Source organism: Typopeltis vanoorti, chromosome 22 (assembly GCF_054136105.1).
Source record: "Typopeltis vanoorti isolate ZY-2024b chromosome 22, IOZ_Tvanoo_1.0, whole genome shotgun sequence".
In the NCBI taxonomy this organism is placed as follows: domain Eukaryota; kingdom Metazoa; phylum Arthropoda; class Arachnida; order Uropygi; family Thelyphonidae; genus Typopeltis; species Typopeltis vanoorti.
This window is the reverse complement of record NC_143570.1, coordinates 84,339,146-84,354,940: the sequence shown is the minus strand read 5'-3', so window position 1 is coordinate 84,354,940 and position 15,795 is coordinate 84,339,146. Positions and strand designations below refer to the sequence as shown.

At 35.6% G+C, this 15,795-nt stretch overlaps 1 protein-coding gene across 3 annotated transcripts in view; it reads left to right on the top strand.

Annotated features, from left to right (window-relative positions):
* Positions 1–15,795, top strand: part of LOC150094528 (oxidoreductase NAD-binding domain-containing protein 1-like) — a 106,753-nt gene that overhangs the window by 16,221 nt on the left and 74,737 nt on the right. For all 3 annotated transcript variants that reach the window (XM_090412144.1, XM_090412145.1, XM_090412146.1), the window contains exon 3: positions 4,976–5,082. In XM_090412144.1, coding sequence (XP_090268270.1) covers positions 4,976–5,082 — 107 coding nt within the window. The remainder of the gene's footprint in view (positions 1–4,975; positions 5,083–15,795) is intronic.

Below are 15,795 nucleotides of genomic sequence, written 5' to 3'. Positions count from 1 at the left end.
CAGTGAGGAAGAGTTTTAGTTTTGGGAAGAGATAGAAGTCAGAGGGAGCCAAATCTGGGGAATAGGGTGGATGTTCCAACAATTCATAGTGCAGATCCCTCAATTTTCCCATTGCCAAAACACTTTTGTGGGCAGGTGCATTGTCCTGATGAAAGATGATTTTTTCTTCTGCAAACAGAGTCTTTTCTCAAGAATTTTTTCATCATTTGGTTAAAAGATTGGAATAATATTCCCTGGTTATTGTTTTAACCCATTTCAAGATAATTAATAAACAAAATGCCTTTAGCATCCCAAAACACCAGTGCCATGACCTTTTCTGCTGATGGAACTGACTTTGTCTTCTTTGGCGCTGAACAACTGGCTTCTGTCCACTGTTTCTATTGCTGTTTGGACTTTGGTGTGCAATGGTGAATCCAGGTCTCATCCATAGTAATAAATCGATGCACAAAATCAGTTTTATTCTTGTTAAAATGCTCCAAGCACTGTTCAGAGATTTTCTTGTGAGTGTGTTTTTGATCTGCTGTGAGGAAGCACTTAAACTTAACCTATCCTGCACAAAGCTCTTTCATATGCAATTCTTCATGCAAAATATATCCTACACGTTCTTTTGAAATGCCTAGTCTCAGCAATTTTACGCAATTTTACTCGCCACCATGGATAATCAATGATTTCTGGTGGTGTTACACTTTTTGGACGTCCTTCACATGGATAATCTTCAAGGATGGTATGGCCACGTTTAAACTTGGCAGCTTTATTTCTTAATTGTAGAAAACAAAGGAGAGAGTGCCCATAAACTTTTATGAATTTTGAATGAATTTGTTTTGCCATTAAACCTTCTTTTACAAAGAATTTTATAACCGCACGATACTCAATTTTTATCCATTTCAAGGGATACAAACAAGACAACACTTTTGCTTCAGACAGCTGTATAAAACAAACTACTTGATAGAATGACTTGCAATTTCACATTGATGCTTATGATAGATGTATCAACTTAGAAAACAAAATCTCTTGCAGATAGTGTTGCCATCTATGGTTGAGGGTGAGAACTTTTCAGGCCACACTCGTACCTTTCTTGCTGGAATATGCTATACATTTCAATGTCTATCCCTGTCAGGATGTACCAGGCTTCACTGATACCAATGATTTTTGGAGAAACAGTGAATCAATTCGACTAACTTATTCACTTCATTCCTAATGCTTCTGGTAATCACATATAGAAAAATCAGTGCATTGTCAGTATTCACATAACTTTTATTACTATCTGCAGATTCCACTCTGTTCTGTAGTATAGCATACACCCCCCCCCCCCTCATTTCTCAAGCCACTATATCCACATGAAGCCATCCCTGCTGTCTTGCAGCTCTAATTTCCTGCTCATAAAATTTTATTGCAGCTCTCATTTCCTTGTCGTTTACATTTTATTATAATGTGATTTCATAGCAGGATAGTACTAGATTTAGTAAATCTTTTATTTTATGTCATAGATTGCAGCAAAATTTAGTTAGTACCACTTAGTTAACTCTTTTTAGCTTGAATTCTTCTTGGATTTAATTTGAAGTGAATCATAACTGAAAAATAGATTTCCAAGGCAGCATTTTAAAACTACTAAAAGTAAATGGGAGATCAACCTAAAATCAGTAGCAGTTACATTTAATAGTTATGTTTAACAAATATCATTATTATTATTACGTGACACCTCCAGGAGTCCAAAGACTCATTAGGGAGGGCACCTACTCTACAGCTCTCAGTCTCCACCACTCAATCCACCAACTACAACAAACCACAACTACCTTCATCATCTACACCAACGCCATCTACTGCTGACCATCACCACTAGTTATTTTCTCATTGAATCACAAACATCCATGCCAACGACTGGATTCGAAGAATCCGCAGCCTCTTGGCTGGAGAACAGATACACTAACCACTCGGCCAACCAGGCTGGCATTTGACTTTTAAATCATCTCTTCCTTCTTATTTCATGCAGGATTTTGAAACCATAACTTGATGGAATAGGAGGTTAATCCATTCCTGTATTATCCTCTGTCTGTAAACTGTGTTTGTGCGTGTGCACTCTTCTGGCTGGTTTGCCCATTTGTTTTGTGGGATGAAAAAAACACAAGTTTCTGTGAGGAAAAAACATAAGAGATCAGCTAATTCATCCTCTATTGAAAAACCCTGATACACATTCTTTGCATCCTAGGTGGGATTTGAACCCCACTTCTAAAGGGCATCGTTGAAACTGAATTGAGCCACAGAAGCTTCTTAAATCATTAAGATTATTTAATTTCCAAAAATGGACTGAAAATGTATGTAAAAAGAAAATTTAATAAAAAAAATTAAACAAGTTTTATATCTAGCACATTGGGAAGCATGTTTTCAGATGCTTTATCAAGTTCAAGTAAAAAAAAAAATGATAAAACTCATCCACATGCACCTACTTAACATAAAGGATTTTTATTCATGACAACCTGTAGCACATTAGAAATGTGAGTAGGCTAAGGATTTTTTCTCCTTCATGTAGCTTCCTCAGTGAGAGGGTGTCCACCATGTCTTCCAGTTCTCTCTGTGGGTGGCTTTCCTTTTTGTTTCTGCATAGCCATGTGATCCTATCCATGACCTTATATCTTCAGGCCATGTCCTTTATTTTTTCTCTTGATCCTTTTCCCATAATTTTTCCTTCTAAAACTGTTAGTATCCTCTGTCCTGCTGACCTTCTCAGTACATGTCCTGCCAATATCATGTTTCTCTGGATCATTTCCTGTAATAAAGATCTCAGTGTTCTCATTCTCTGCAGGACATCTGTATTTGTCACATGTTTTGTCCATGAGATTTTCAGAGCTCTCCTATAGTACCACATTTCGAAGGCCATTATCTGTTCTCTTACTCTCTTGAATATTCATGTCTCTCTTCCATATGTGAAAACTGGCCACATTAATGTTTATATCATTCTTTTCTTTGTCTTGATACCCACAGAACTTCTGAGCAGATCTTTATTTTTCCAGAAGGCATCTTTAGCTATGGCTGTTCTTATTTTTATTTCTTTATCTTGCTTTCCATCTGCAGTAAAGTAGGTGGCTAAATATTTATATTCTGTTGTATGTTCAATTTACATATTGTTTACAAATACTTCTGGCTCGGATCTGTTTTCTTTTGAGATTTTCATAAATTTGGTCTTTTTTTTGCATTTATATCTAATCCAAACTCTTTATCTTCTTCAATTAGTAGCTACAGTAATTTGATTAATTTGTTTCTGCTTTCTGCTATTAGAATGGTATCATCAACATATCTAAGATTATTATATTTTATACCATTGATACAAATTCCTATTTTTTGGTTTTCAATCTTTTCATCACTGTTGATATTAAATAGAGTTGGTGAAAGGATACAACCTTGTCTAATTCCTCTTTTTATTTTCACTACAGAAGCCTCTTAAACAGCTGCATTTTCTGTTTGGTGTAAATCATTTTTATACCTTAAGTACATGATCTTCTATATTTAATATATTGAACATTTTATTATGTTTTACTTGGTCAAGGCCTTCTGAAAGTCTATGAAGTATATGTAAATGCTCCTGTTTCTTTTAAGTGATCTTTCTATTAGTATTTTTCACTCTAGAATAGCATTAATGGTTCCCATTCCTCTTCTGAAGCCATTCTGTTGTTCACTCAATCCACCAATTAAGGCTCTTTCAATTTCTTTGTTAACAATGGTTAAAATAATGTAAGATGCATGGGATAATAGGCTCACAGTTCTCTAATCCTTGCAGTTTTGTGCATTATTTTTCTTTGGAATTGGTATGCAGATAGATGTTGTAAAAACTTCAGGTAATTCTATTGTTTTATAGATGTCCTGAATGGATTCCACTAAATACTGTAGTTGTTATTATTGCCAGTCAAAGCTTTCAGCAGCTCAGCTGGGATATTATTGCATCCAGGGAATTTATTATTAGGAGGATTCTTAATTACATGTCTTATCTCCTTTCTTGTTGGTAGAGTGGTATCTGTTGTTATGTTTAACTTAAGATGTCATGTATCATCTATCATGTTACCATTATCCTCATCATAGAGATCCGATAAATACTACACCCATCTTCCATTTATCTTTTACTTATCAATGATTGTTTCCATTTTTGTCCTTGATGTTATTAGACTGTGTATATTTTGCTTTTCCATTAAGTTCTTTCACTTTCAGGAATGCTTCTCTGGTTTTGTTCCTATTTTGTAATTCTATCTTAATGCATTGCCTATTTATCCAGTTTTCTTTCACTTTTCTGCATAACTGTTTGATTCTTTTATCCAATGTTTTATATCTCAATCTTTCTTCTTCATTTGCTCCTCTTTTCCATGTTCTTCTTTCTCTTTATATTTATTAATTTATATATATATATATATATATATCATTATATTTGTATTTTTATTTATTTTTTTACATAATCCAGAAGCCTTGCTTTAGTGACCAAACATGGAACTTTTTAAGCAAAGTGGTAGGTTCACATACTGAGGGATGAAATTCTGCTCCCACCTCAAACATCCATTCCCTTGAAGGAATTTTAACCCACAGCTTGATGGCTGAAGAGTGGATGCATTAATCTCTTGGTCAACCAGGCTGGCAATAACCAGAGTTAAGTAACTGGTTTGTTTATTTCTGATTAGGAGTGTGCTATTATTGTATTTTTATATTGCTACTGAAATCAGATTCTCATGCTACCTCCAACTGTTTAGAAAATATGTAGAAAGATCACTCTCATCTTTACTTTGTTTAGTCTAGTGTTTAGATAGAAAATAAAAGAATATTTGTAATAAAGTATGTGTTGATTAATGAAATCATTTTGCATTCTTTAAGGGGTTGCATTATCATACTGTATGCTTTCCTAATTTACTGCCTATGTTTTTGCAGAGTATTTTAAGCATTATTCTCATGTGTGAATAAATATATACATTATTCATTAGAATTGGTTTTCTGCAAATAGAAAATATACAAAGCCATCGTGCAAGAGATATGTGATCCATCAAAAAGTATAAGACTCCTTAGACTAAGATTAGAAGAGCCAGGCTTCATATTCAAAGCAGGACAATGGTATGTGCTGGTAAGTTTAGTATGATTATTATTATTTTTATCAGTTATATGTTATTGTTGTACTGTTGAATTGTTTCTGGATTATATTAGTATTATATCTGTAGTCATTTCAGTTATGATAACTAATGATTAAAAGAAGTACAAATTATGATTGATATGCATTATATGTGATTTAGAGAATCAGAAAAAATTTCAAAATATTTAAGAAATAATTTCTCTTATAAGAACAACCTTTCTTTCTATTTTCTAACCGTCACTGTAGATATTCAAATCTACCCCCCCCCCCCCAATACAGACTGAGCGTTGTGCCAAGCTTTGCTCCAGGTCTCCATTACAGTCGAAAGCACTTCTCTGGAGCATTGTGTTGTTATTATCATTGTCTTCTGGAGTTAAGAGACTCATTGTAGGAAGTCACTTCTCTCTCTTATACACACATAGCAGATCATACCATGTCTTAAATGCGTTTACCAACTCTTCACTCACTACACACTACACTTTCAGTGCATTCCTACCACTCTTCACACAAAAAACCTTCTCTTCATCCCCTTGCTCACATCCTCATATAGCTTCTGGGGATGGTCTCTTGCTCTTCCTTTGTCTCCAGTCATTCTATGAAAAATCTAAGATTTTTCATAGACTGGCTGGAGATGGGAATCTCTAACATCTCTTCATCCTTTTTAAAACCAGGTGACCAAATCTGTGCACAGTAATCCATATACAGTCTGATCAGTCTTATACAATGGAATCATAATATCCTTACTTCTACATGTCAATGTTATCTGCATCATTGCCACAATCTCTATGCTATCCTCACAATTTTAGAAAAAGGCCCCCAAAATTTCAGATTCATGTCCTCTACCTCTTCTACTATATCCCCACTAATCTTATACTCTGCATCTTATATTATCTTTCCAAATTTTAAAATCTTACACTTTTCTACATTCGAACTGGTACCCCTACTCATCGTCCATTCATCCAGTCTATTCAGTTTCTCTTACAAGGCTATAACATCTGTTCTACTCTTCGTAGAGATCTCTTCAACTTTGCATCATCTGCAAACAACTGTATATCACTATTTGAGCCCTTTCCAATGTCATTTACTTACAAATTACACAACAACGACTCCAAAAGAAATCCCTGGTGTACACTGCAAGTGACTTTCTTTCCATAATCATTCTTCCTTCTAATGGCTACATATTTAAAAAAAACTCCCTGGGATTTCTTTTGGCCTCATTTGCTAACTGTTGTTCATACTGCACTTTTGCTATCCTTATGAAGTGAGTCATCTTCCTTGCTTGCTTTTTATACTCCTGATTATTTCCACTCATCTTCTGCTTGCTACACAATCCTTTTTTTCTTCAGATTGCATGCTTCACCTCTTCAGTCATCCATTTTACACCTACCTGCCTTATATAATTTCCTGACCCTTGGAACACACTGTCATTGCCTCTGCCAGATTAGTTTCTTAGTAGATCAGGGTGCATTGAATTTCTTCTCATCCAATTCCTCATTCCATGATAGACCTGCAAGCTGCCTCTTCAGTTTGCTATAATTCCTGTCTTATAGTTCCACAATGTAACCCTTTCTTACAAAAGTCCTGATATGGCTGACCACTGCCCAAGCGATCACTTTATGGTTTCACTATCTGGCAGAAGATGATGAACACTTCATGTAAATGAAGAACATTTCATTTACAATAATATCCACTGGTGAAATAATCAATTCAAGATCCTCGATCCTCATGTATTCTTACTGCCTAAGCCTAGTTATTGCTCAAAAACTCAAGAAATTCATTCTCTTTGCTTTCAGATGCCATCTCTTTGTTCCAGTCTGTATTACCATAATTGAAATGACTCATAATGATCACCCTTTTCTAATTCACCAGACCATTTTTCATGTACATTTTCTACTCACTGCCCTCCACATTACTAGGTCTATAGCAACAACTTATTAAACATTTCACCCTGTCCATTACCATCTCACAACATACTGTTACTGTCACTATTTGCTCCTTGTATCTCCACTTTGGATGAGCATAACTCCTCTACTACCATCAACTCTCCTTCATTTCTTTCCCGTCTATCATGATGTCAGATGGGGAAGAAATGATGTCGCAAAAAACTATACATCCTTTGAACTCTGTTCCTGTCGAAATGTCATCCTCGTCCAACCATGGCTCACTTATTTCAACTGGGCAAATGATCTATTAATGCTACAATTTTTCCCATTATTTTGAATACTTCTGGCATTCATAAGTATATATATGTACTATCTCATTTCTAGTTCTATAACAGGCCCCATAATTTAATTTTTGAATAATGGCTTCACATATGTAAGAGAAAAACTAAATATAATTTATTACTCTTATATATTTCATTTAATATGTCATGAGCTTCTTTCACAGGGGAAAAAAAAATGGTAACATTTAAATTCTGATTACAAGAAGTCATACAGATAACATTATGTGCCCATCATAGCTGTGCAAGTCCCACTAATCCCACTTCTTGGATATGACTCTTCCATATCCCACTCCCTCATCCCACTGCCATTCCTCTCTATCATCACTGATATTGCACCTCTCCCCAGACCTGAATGTTATTCCCACATCCTTGATTATCTCCGTCATTTCTTGCACATTCACACATCCATTTCTGTAACCATCATCTAAACTCGCACACACACAATCTCCCTGACTCCTCTCATTTCCCTGTCTGTCATGTGTTCTTTATCTCTCATTCTCTTCACTCATGTCACTTACCTTTCCATTCACAAACTCTCCTACCCTACTCTCCTGCTCTTCCACATTACCTCTTACTTCCTCAGGTCATCCATTCACTTAGGTCATTACTTTCTCGCCCACAACAGTTTCTCCAGGTGACTGATACCAAATCCAATTAAATGTAGCCCATCTCCTTTATACAGCTTTATCTGTCTCTGAAATTCATCCCACATGTTCATAAAATTGAACTTTCTTCTCACATAACTCTGCTAGCATACTATTCATAATCTTTGCTCTTTTTCAACTTTCTCAACCCATCATACCTTGGCAACATGCTAACTACCTTTCATATCATGCTGTTAGATTTTTTACCTCTTTTACTCTCCTCAACAATCTCCTGACATTCATCCCTGCATTTTCCTCGTTACTAATCAAATGATTTGTGCTTGCTATCATTACCAGCTCTTTTGCTCAGTTATTCCTCATATCCAGTGCTTTTATCTTTCTACTCATTCTACCTTCCAGAAAAGAAATCTAAATCTTGTGCACCTTAAAGGCCATCTTTCATCCCATTCTTCTTCATGCAAATATGTGATTCTCGGTTCATTCTTTATATGCTTAATGTCTTGCTTCATCTTTACCAACTCCACTTTCATCTATTGAGTTACTTTTTTGCTGCCATTTATGCCAGTTGCACTCCCACTGCCTTGCACATTCACTGGCTTACTGTTCACCACTTATTGCGCTTACTTTCTTACTGTTAGCATCAGCCACATTGTTTCTCATGCACACTCAGCTGTATCATCAACCATGCTTGTTTCCTTTGCTACATTCATGATCTCTTGCTCTGCCTTTTGTCCACTGCCACTTGCCACTCAAAATTCAAAGTATAAGCATGTTACACTTCTTACATCTGCCCACTCTCATCCCTCCTATTTCCAAATTCAAATCTAAAGCATTAAAATGAGTTTTTAATTATTTTCTAGTGCTGTTAATACATATAAGGAACTTTTTCGAGCAGCAAGCAATAGAGAAGACTGGAAGATCCTGCTCAAGAGAAGACTCTTCCATCTCTTAGATGGAAGAGAAGAAGTTAATACTTTATTAAACCTCCAACATGATGAGACCTATTTCCAAAGGAAATAGCAGGAAACAGAACAAAGAAAATTGCAGAAAATATAACAAAGGAAATCATGGAAAAATAGAACAAAAGAAATTGCTGAAAATGGAGCAGTAGAATTTATATGAAAAGCAGTATGTAATGGAGGGCACACAAGGGTAAAGAGTCTTAGATGTAGTTATATCATCAGAGGATGTGATTGTGAATGGAGTGTCTAACCTTCTCCTGGTTGACAAGAGTGAGTATGAAGTGATCACTTGGATTGCAGCCATTCACATGAGAATGTCTGTAAAGATAGGATATATGTGGAACTACAAGGCTGGTGATTATGGAAAGCTTAGGAGACAACTGGGAGCTGTAGCATGGAAAGCAGAGTTGACTGGGAAGGATGTAGGTGTTGTCTGGGAATTAATCAAGAGCTGTTTAACAGCAGGCAGTGTTGTCTAAGTATATCTCAAAGATGAAAAGACTAAGTAAGGTAGGAGTAAAATGGATGAATGAAGAGACTAAGCAGGAAATCTAGAAGAAGAAGGCACTGTGGAGACAACACAAGATGAATGCTGGTAATGATCAGTTGCAAAAAGAGTACAAAGAGCAGTCCAGAAAGGTAATTTGGTTGGTAAAGGCAGCAAAAGTGCAGTATGAGAAGAAGTTCACCAAACAAGCTAAGAAAAATCCTAGAGAGTTATTTGAATATGTAGCAAGTAGAAGGCAAAATGACTATGGGAAGATGATGACAGTTGATGACCAATGCAGAGGATATAGTTGAAGTATTCAATAATCAGTTTATCAGTGTATTTCATCCTCGTGAAAGTGACATCATGAGCTGGAGTGTAGAGGGTATACTGGAGGATGTACTGATGGTGAATGAGCAGGATGTATGTAACTAATTAAATAAACTGGATTTTAATAAGGCAATAGGACTTGATATTATATTGCCATGTGTCTTGAGGGAATGTTCTATGGAATTAATGGTACTTTTGGCACAACTATTTAACACAAGTCTTGTAACAGGGCGAGTCTCAAAGGAAAAGATGGAAAATAGTTCCACTTCACAAAGGGAGAGGAGGATAAGACTAAGCCAAAAAATTATAGGCCTATCTGTTGTGTGTCTGCAGTTGTTGTTAAGGTATTAGAGAAGTTCGTGAGGACTAGGATTCAGAAGTGGATTGATGATAGTAGTGTTCTTTATGATGGTCAGCATGTAAGTTTCAGCAGTCTGCTTATGTATTATAGCAAAGTGACAAATTCACTTGATAAAGGAGAAGATAGACTGCCACATGACAAGCTAGTAGCTAAACTCAAACAGGTGGGATTAGGTATGGCTGATTGGCTATCAGTCAAGTATCAGTAGATTGTATATGGAGGAGTGGTATCCCAAAAGAATGTCATTAGAGGCATGCCACAGGGAACTATTTTGGAACCATTATTGTTTAACTTGTATGCTGATGATATTGGGTTTGGCTTAATTGGAGATGTGCAGCTGTTCACTGCTGATGCAAAGTTGGGAAGGATTATAAGAAGTAGAGTAGAGTAGATGTTGTAGCTCATGAGGGAATAGACCACATGAGTGAGCAAATGAGTGGAGCTATCAGTTTAATGTTGCAAAGTGCAAGATCTTGAAATTTGATAGGCAAGGATGGGATGCAGAGTATACAATTAATGGGAGAAATTTTGGAGGAGATGAGAGATTTGTGATTGTGGACAGAGACTTGAAGTTTAGAGTTCACATTACTAAAATTGTAAGAACATCCCAACAGATAATGGCAATAATGAGGAGGACATTGACATGCAGAAACAAAGAGGTTATGGTTCTCTTGTATAAGGCTTTAATCAGGCCACATGTGGACTACTGTGTACATTGGTCTCCTGGTTTTCAGGGGATGAAGATGTAGAGAAGGTTTACTAAGTTAGTGTTAGGTCCGTAAATGTCAGCTATGAGGAGAAATTGAGGGAATGCAATTTACAGAGCCTTGTGAATAGAATAAGAGGAGTTATGAATGAGACATGTAAGTGGTGAGGAGTTGTTACTAGATTAATGAAGACAATATTTTAGAGTGAGGAAAGGGGTAGAACCAGAGGCCATCCATGGAAGCTGTATAAGAAGGATGTGAGTGGGGAGTGAGAAGCAGGTTCTTTGCATATAGATTGATTAGTGAGTGGAATGCATGCCTAAAAGTGTAGTGAGTGCAGAAACTGTGAATCGGTTTCCTGCAGGTGCACTGGATTTTGTAAATCCCCAGATTTGCAAGGTAAGGAAGGAAACTTTGGACGACTTTACAAAAAAACGGGTGGGTTTACAAAATCCAGTGAACTTGCAGATTATCCTATATAGGGAAAACAGGGTGTATCATTCCAACAAGAACACAAATGCCATATTAAATTCCTTCACTATGGTAAAACAGGCCTGTTAGACCATGCTCTTCAAACATGTCACAGAATTAACTGGATAGGCACCAAGTCCTTAAACCATGCTACAAGCTGGCTTGAAAGCAAGCTTGTGAGATGCTGATCCATCATCTTAATCTCAACAAGAATGATGGATAAGTAATTCCATTAATCTGGAAGACCCATCTGCAACCTATAATAGCATCCAGAACATGATGGTAGAACCCCAACACAAAACTTTATTATGACAACATTATAGAGATGGATTTGATGTAGTTCCACTGTAATTTTTTTAATCATCTGTATATATATATATTATAGTTATTATGTATGCATTTTTTATTTTATTTTAATTAATTAATTTTTTTCCCACCAGAGATCAGGCTAGTGTAAGCTATTAACAAAGCAGTTAGATTTATTGCACTTTTGAATAAGGTTATGTAGCTTGTGTTATGTTCATATATATGTTTTACTGATGATGACCTTGATATACAAGTTGAAGTGTTGAGGAGTGTTTTCTAATTGTAAGGAAAGCAATTGCTTTGACATGTGTGTTTTTGTATCCATAAATTCTATACAGTGAATTTATGAGGATGTGATTCACATTGAAAAAAAATTTTGCCACTTTGATTGCTTTTATGAATGATTAGATAATTAGATTATTGTAAATAAATTGGATTTGTTAAGTGAAGCTGTAGGTATGACATTTGTAAAATAAACTTCAGAGGAGAGTCATATTAACATGTTTACACCAGGCACTGGATAAATTGAATTATGTACTTGTCTAAGAGAAGGGAGTGCATCAACAAATAATTTTATGCTAGTTGTTTGCTTATCTGGCATACATGACACATTGTTACATGCACTTTCCAGAGATACCAATGCTATGTAGAAGACAAAACGTTTTTTGCTTTCAGGTTATTTATATAGGTAACCAACAATTAAGAAAAATTCTATATTTGTATTTTTAAATTTCTGAAAATGTAGGTAATTATACTTCACTCTTTATTAATTAGATCTAAACCATATGCATATGGCAAGCACATCTGAGAGAAAGAATAGGCATGAATATAAATCGATTCATTACAGTTAAATATCCAGTAATTTATAGTTATGGTGTTATGGGTGCTATGGTAAGTCATTCTGTAAACTTGAGTTCTGCACATGTGAATTTATGAAAAGCTTTTTATGAAAAAAAAGGGGGGGGGACATGGAGGGATTTGTTTTATGAAAAATAACTAACAAATAATAAATAGTTTTTATATACATTATTAGTGTATTTATGACTCAGGGTCAGGGTTATAAAGTGCGATTGCATAATTTGTGTGGACATAGCATCAGTTGTATTGATTGAGAACGTAATGAGCAAATCAGTATGTTGGAAGTTTTTCCCCACTTGGTTAGACTATAATAAATTTAGTTTAATCCTTTATCCAAGTGTAAGCAAACAGAGTTTCCATGTGAAGTATCTTCAGGACTGAGGCAACTTGTGGCAAAGATATCAAGCTCCCATCACTTGTCTTAGTATCTCCCATAATGCAAAGCACATCTCCTTGTGGATATATATAATGCTATGCATTAAGGGATTGCTACTATAAGGAAAATATGACTTCTCCATTACTTCCACCTTAGTATCACCACCTCTGGGTCTTGCTCCCACTGACGAGACCTCAATAAAGACCGAAACTGGTCTGGGTAGTGGCCCTTCTCTTAATGTATAGCATTATACATGTCTGCAAGGCGATGTGCTTTGCATTATGGGAGATACTAAGACAAGTGTTTAGAGCTCGGTCCACCTTTATCACAACAGTCCTGAAGATACTTCAGGTGCAAACTTTGTTTGCTTACACTTGGATAAAGGATTAAACTAAATTTATTACAGCAAATCAGTATGTTTAACCTGTTGTGCTTGCAATGTTTGTTTATTTCTTAATTATTTATATTTCTCACTCTCTTCACCCCTTTGTTCTCTAAGATTATTACTCTTTAATATAGTAACAGGGTTACATTAAGCATACACTTTTTTTACATAATAATATGCATACATAATTTTCTTTTGTTTTTCACGTATCTATAATTTTACAATCTAGATATTTATTTATTTAGCATATGGCATAATAAAGACACATGACATCAGAATATATAAATACATATTTGTGCAGACAAGCAAATGACAACATATACTGTTAAGGGCAGACTCCCATATATGTAATTCCTAACTTGCCTCCACGTGGTGCACCCTGGGTAATGATAAATGAGCTAGAGAGACTGCTGACAGCCAGACTTATCTTGACAATCTCCTGGCTATAGGTACATGCAGTTACAAGTTACAATCTAGAAATATGTGATATGAAAAATTTATTTTATACTCACAATTATTATTTACAGAATGCCAGTATATTATGCATTCTTTTTTATTACATTATTTCATATTTGTGCATATGAAAATCATTAAAACATTACACAATAACATGTAAGAAAGTTTTAAAGCGAATAAAAGTTGAGCAGCTCTCAGATGTGAACTGTAGACTAAAATACAGAAAGATTATTCAAAAGAAAATGAAAGAGTTTGAGAACAGGAATCAAACCTTGGAGATTGAGTGGCAAGCATTGAAGAAAATCCTGATTGATTCAGCTAGAAAGGCATGTGGTGAAGTTGTCCTGCAAGGATAGAAAAATTATAACTCAATGGTGGACACAGAAAGTTAAAGAGGCAGTGAAGGAAAAGAAGAAAGTATATCAAAAGTTCCTGGCAAATAAGTCAGCTTGTGCTCTTAGAGAATACATAGACAAATATGAAAAAGCTAAACAGTGTGTAAAACTAGCTAAACAAAAGTCATGGGAAGACTTTGGCAAGAACATAGAAAATAAGTATCAAGAAGGTGGCAAAATATTCTGGAGATTGTTGAAGAAGCTTAGGAATGGAGGAAATAGTGCTGTAAAAGGAGTTAGAGATGATAAAGGTGACATGAAAATGGGAGAAAAAGATATCCTAGAAGTATGGAGTAATTACTTTGAAAAACTGCTAAATGAAACAAGCAGTGATGACAGCACAGTGATAAAAAAAAAAACACTGACCAGGCATGCACTCAGGAATACATATCCATACTTGAAGTAGAAAAAACCATCCAAGGCTTGAAATGTGGAAAGGCGGGGAGTAGATGATATTCGACCAGAAATGTTGAAGCATGGTGGTATAAAAGTCTTACAGTGGCTGCACTGCATAGATCAGAATGCCTGGACAGAGGGAAGAATTCCCGATTATTGGAGTAGAGCTCTCATAGTACCCATATATAAAAAGGGAAATAAAACTGAATGTAAGAATTACAGAGGTATTTCCCTACTGAGTGTTCTGGCAAGATCTATGCAAGTATACTTGAGAAACGGTTGAGAAGAAATGTGGAAGAAAAGCTTGGTGAAGAACAAGCTGGATTCAGGCCAAATAGAGGCTGTCAGGATCAGATCTTCACTTTACGACAAATAGTTGAGAAAGCATGGGAATATAACAAAGATCTATATTTAAGTTTTGTTGATCTGGAAAAGGCATACGACAAGGTGCCAAGAGAGAAGCTATTCAATACGCTACAGTTATATGGTGTCAATGGGGCGTTATATCGAGCAATACTTAGTCTTTATTTGAGTTGTAAGTCAGCAGTTAGAATTGAAGGAAGTACAGAAAGATGGTTTAATGTTAAATCTGGTGTGAGACAAGGATGTTCATTATCCCCTCTGTTATTCATTATCTATATGGATCACATTATGAAAGAAGGTGGTATTAAACATGATATCAGAATTGGAGATGTTAATGTCCCTCTTTGCTTTATGCGGATGATGTTATACTTCTAAATAAATCCGCTACACTGCAAGATTCTCTGACTAAATTGAATAGCTGTTGTAAAGATAAGCAATAAAGGTCAGCAATAAAAAGACAAAGACAATGAAAATAAGCAGAATCATTGAAAATGTCAACTGTGTTTTGAATGGAGAACCTGTGGAACAAGTAAAACATTTCAGCTACTTAGACACGATTTTTAATGAAGATGGTAAATTAAATATGGAAATAGACAACAGAATCAACAAAGCTGGTATGGTAGAAAGTCAATTGAATAAATTCATAATGAATAAGAGAGAAATTAGTCGGAACACTAAATTAGCTGTATACAAGACAGTGTTCAAACCAGTTTTAACTTATGGATCTGAGACCTGGGTCAGAAATAAAACATTTGACCAAAGACTAGAGACCGCAGATATGAGATTCCTGAGAAAGATTATAGGCGTGAACAGATGGCATCAATGGCAATATCATATTAAAAATGAGGATATTAGGAAAGAACTTGACATTGTGAGCATCCAGAAATGTGTTAGCAAAGCTAATCTCAGGTGGTATGGTCACTTAAACAAAATGGACGAGGAAAGATTAGCAAAACAAGTGTTCTCTGCTAGGTTGGCAGGAAAACGACCCAGAGGAAGACTAAGATATAGGTGG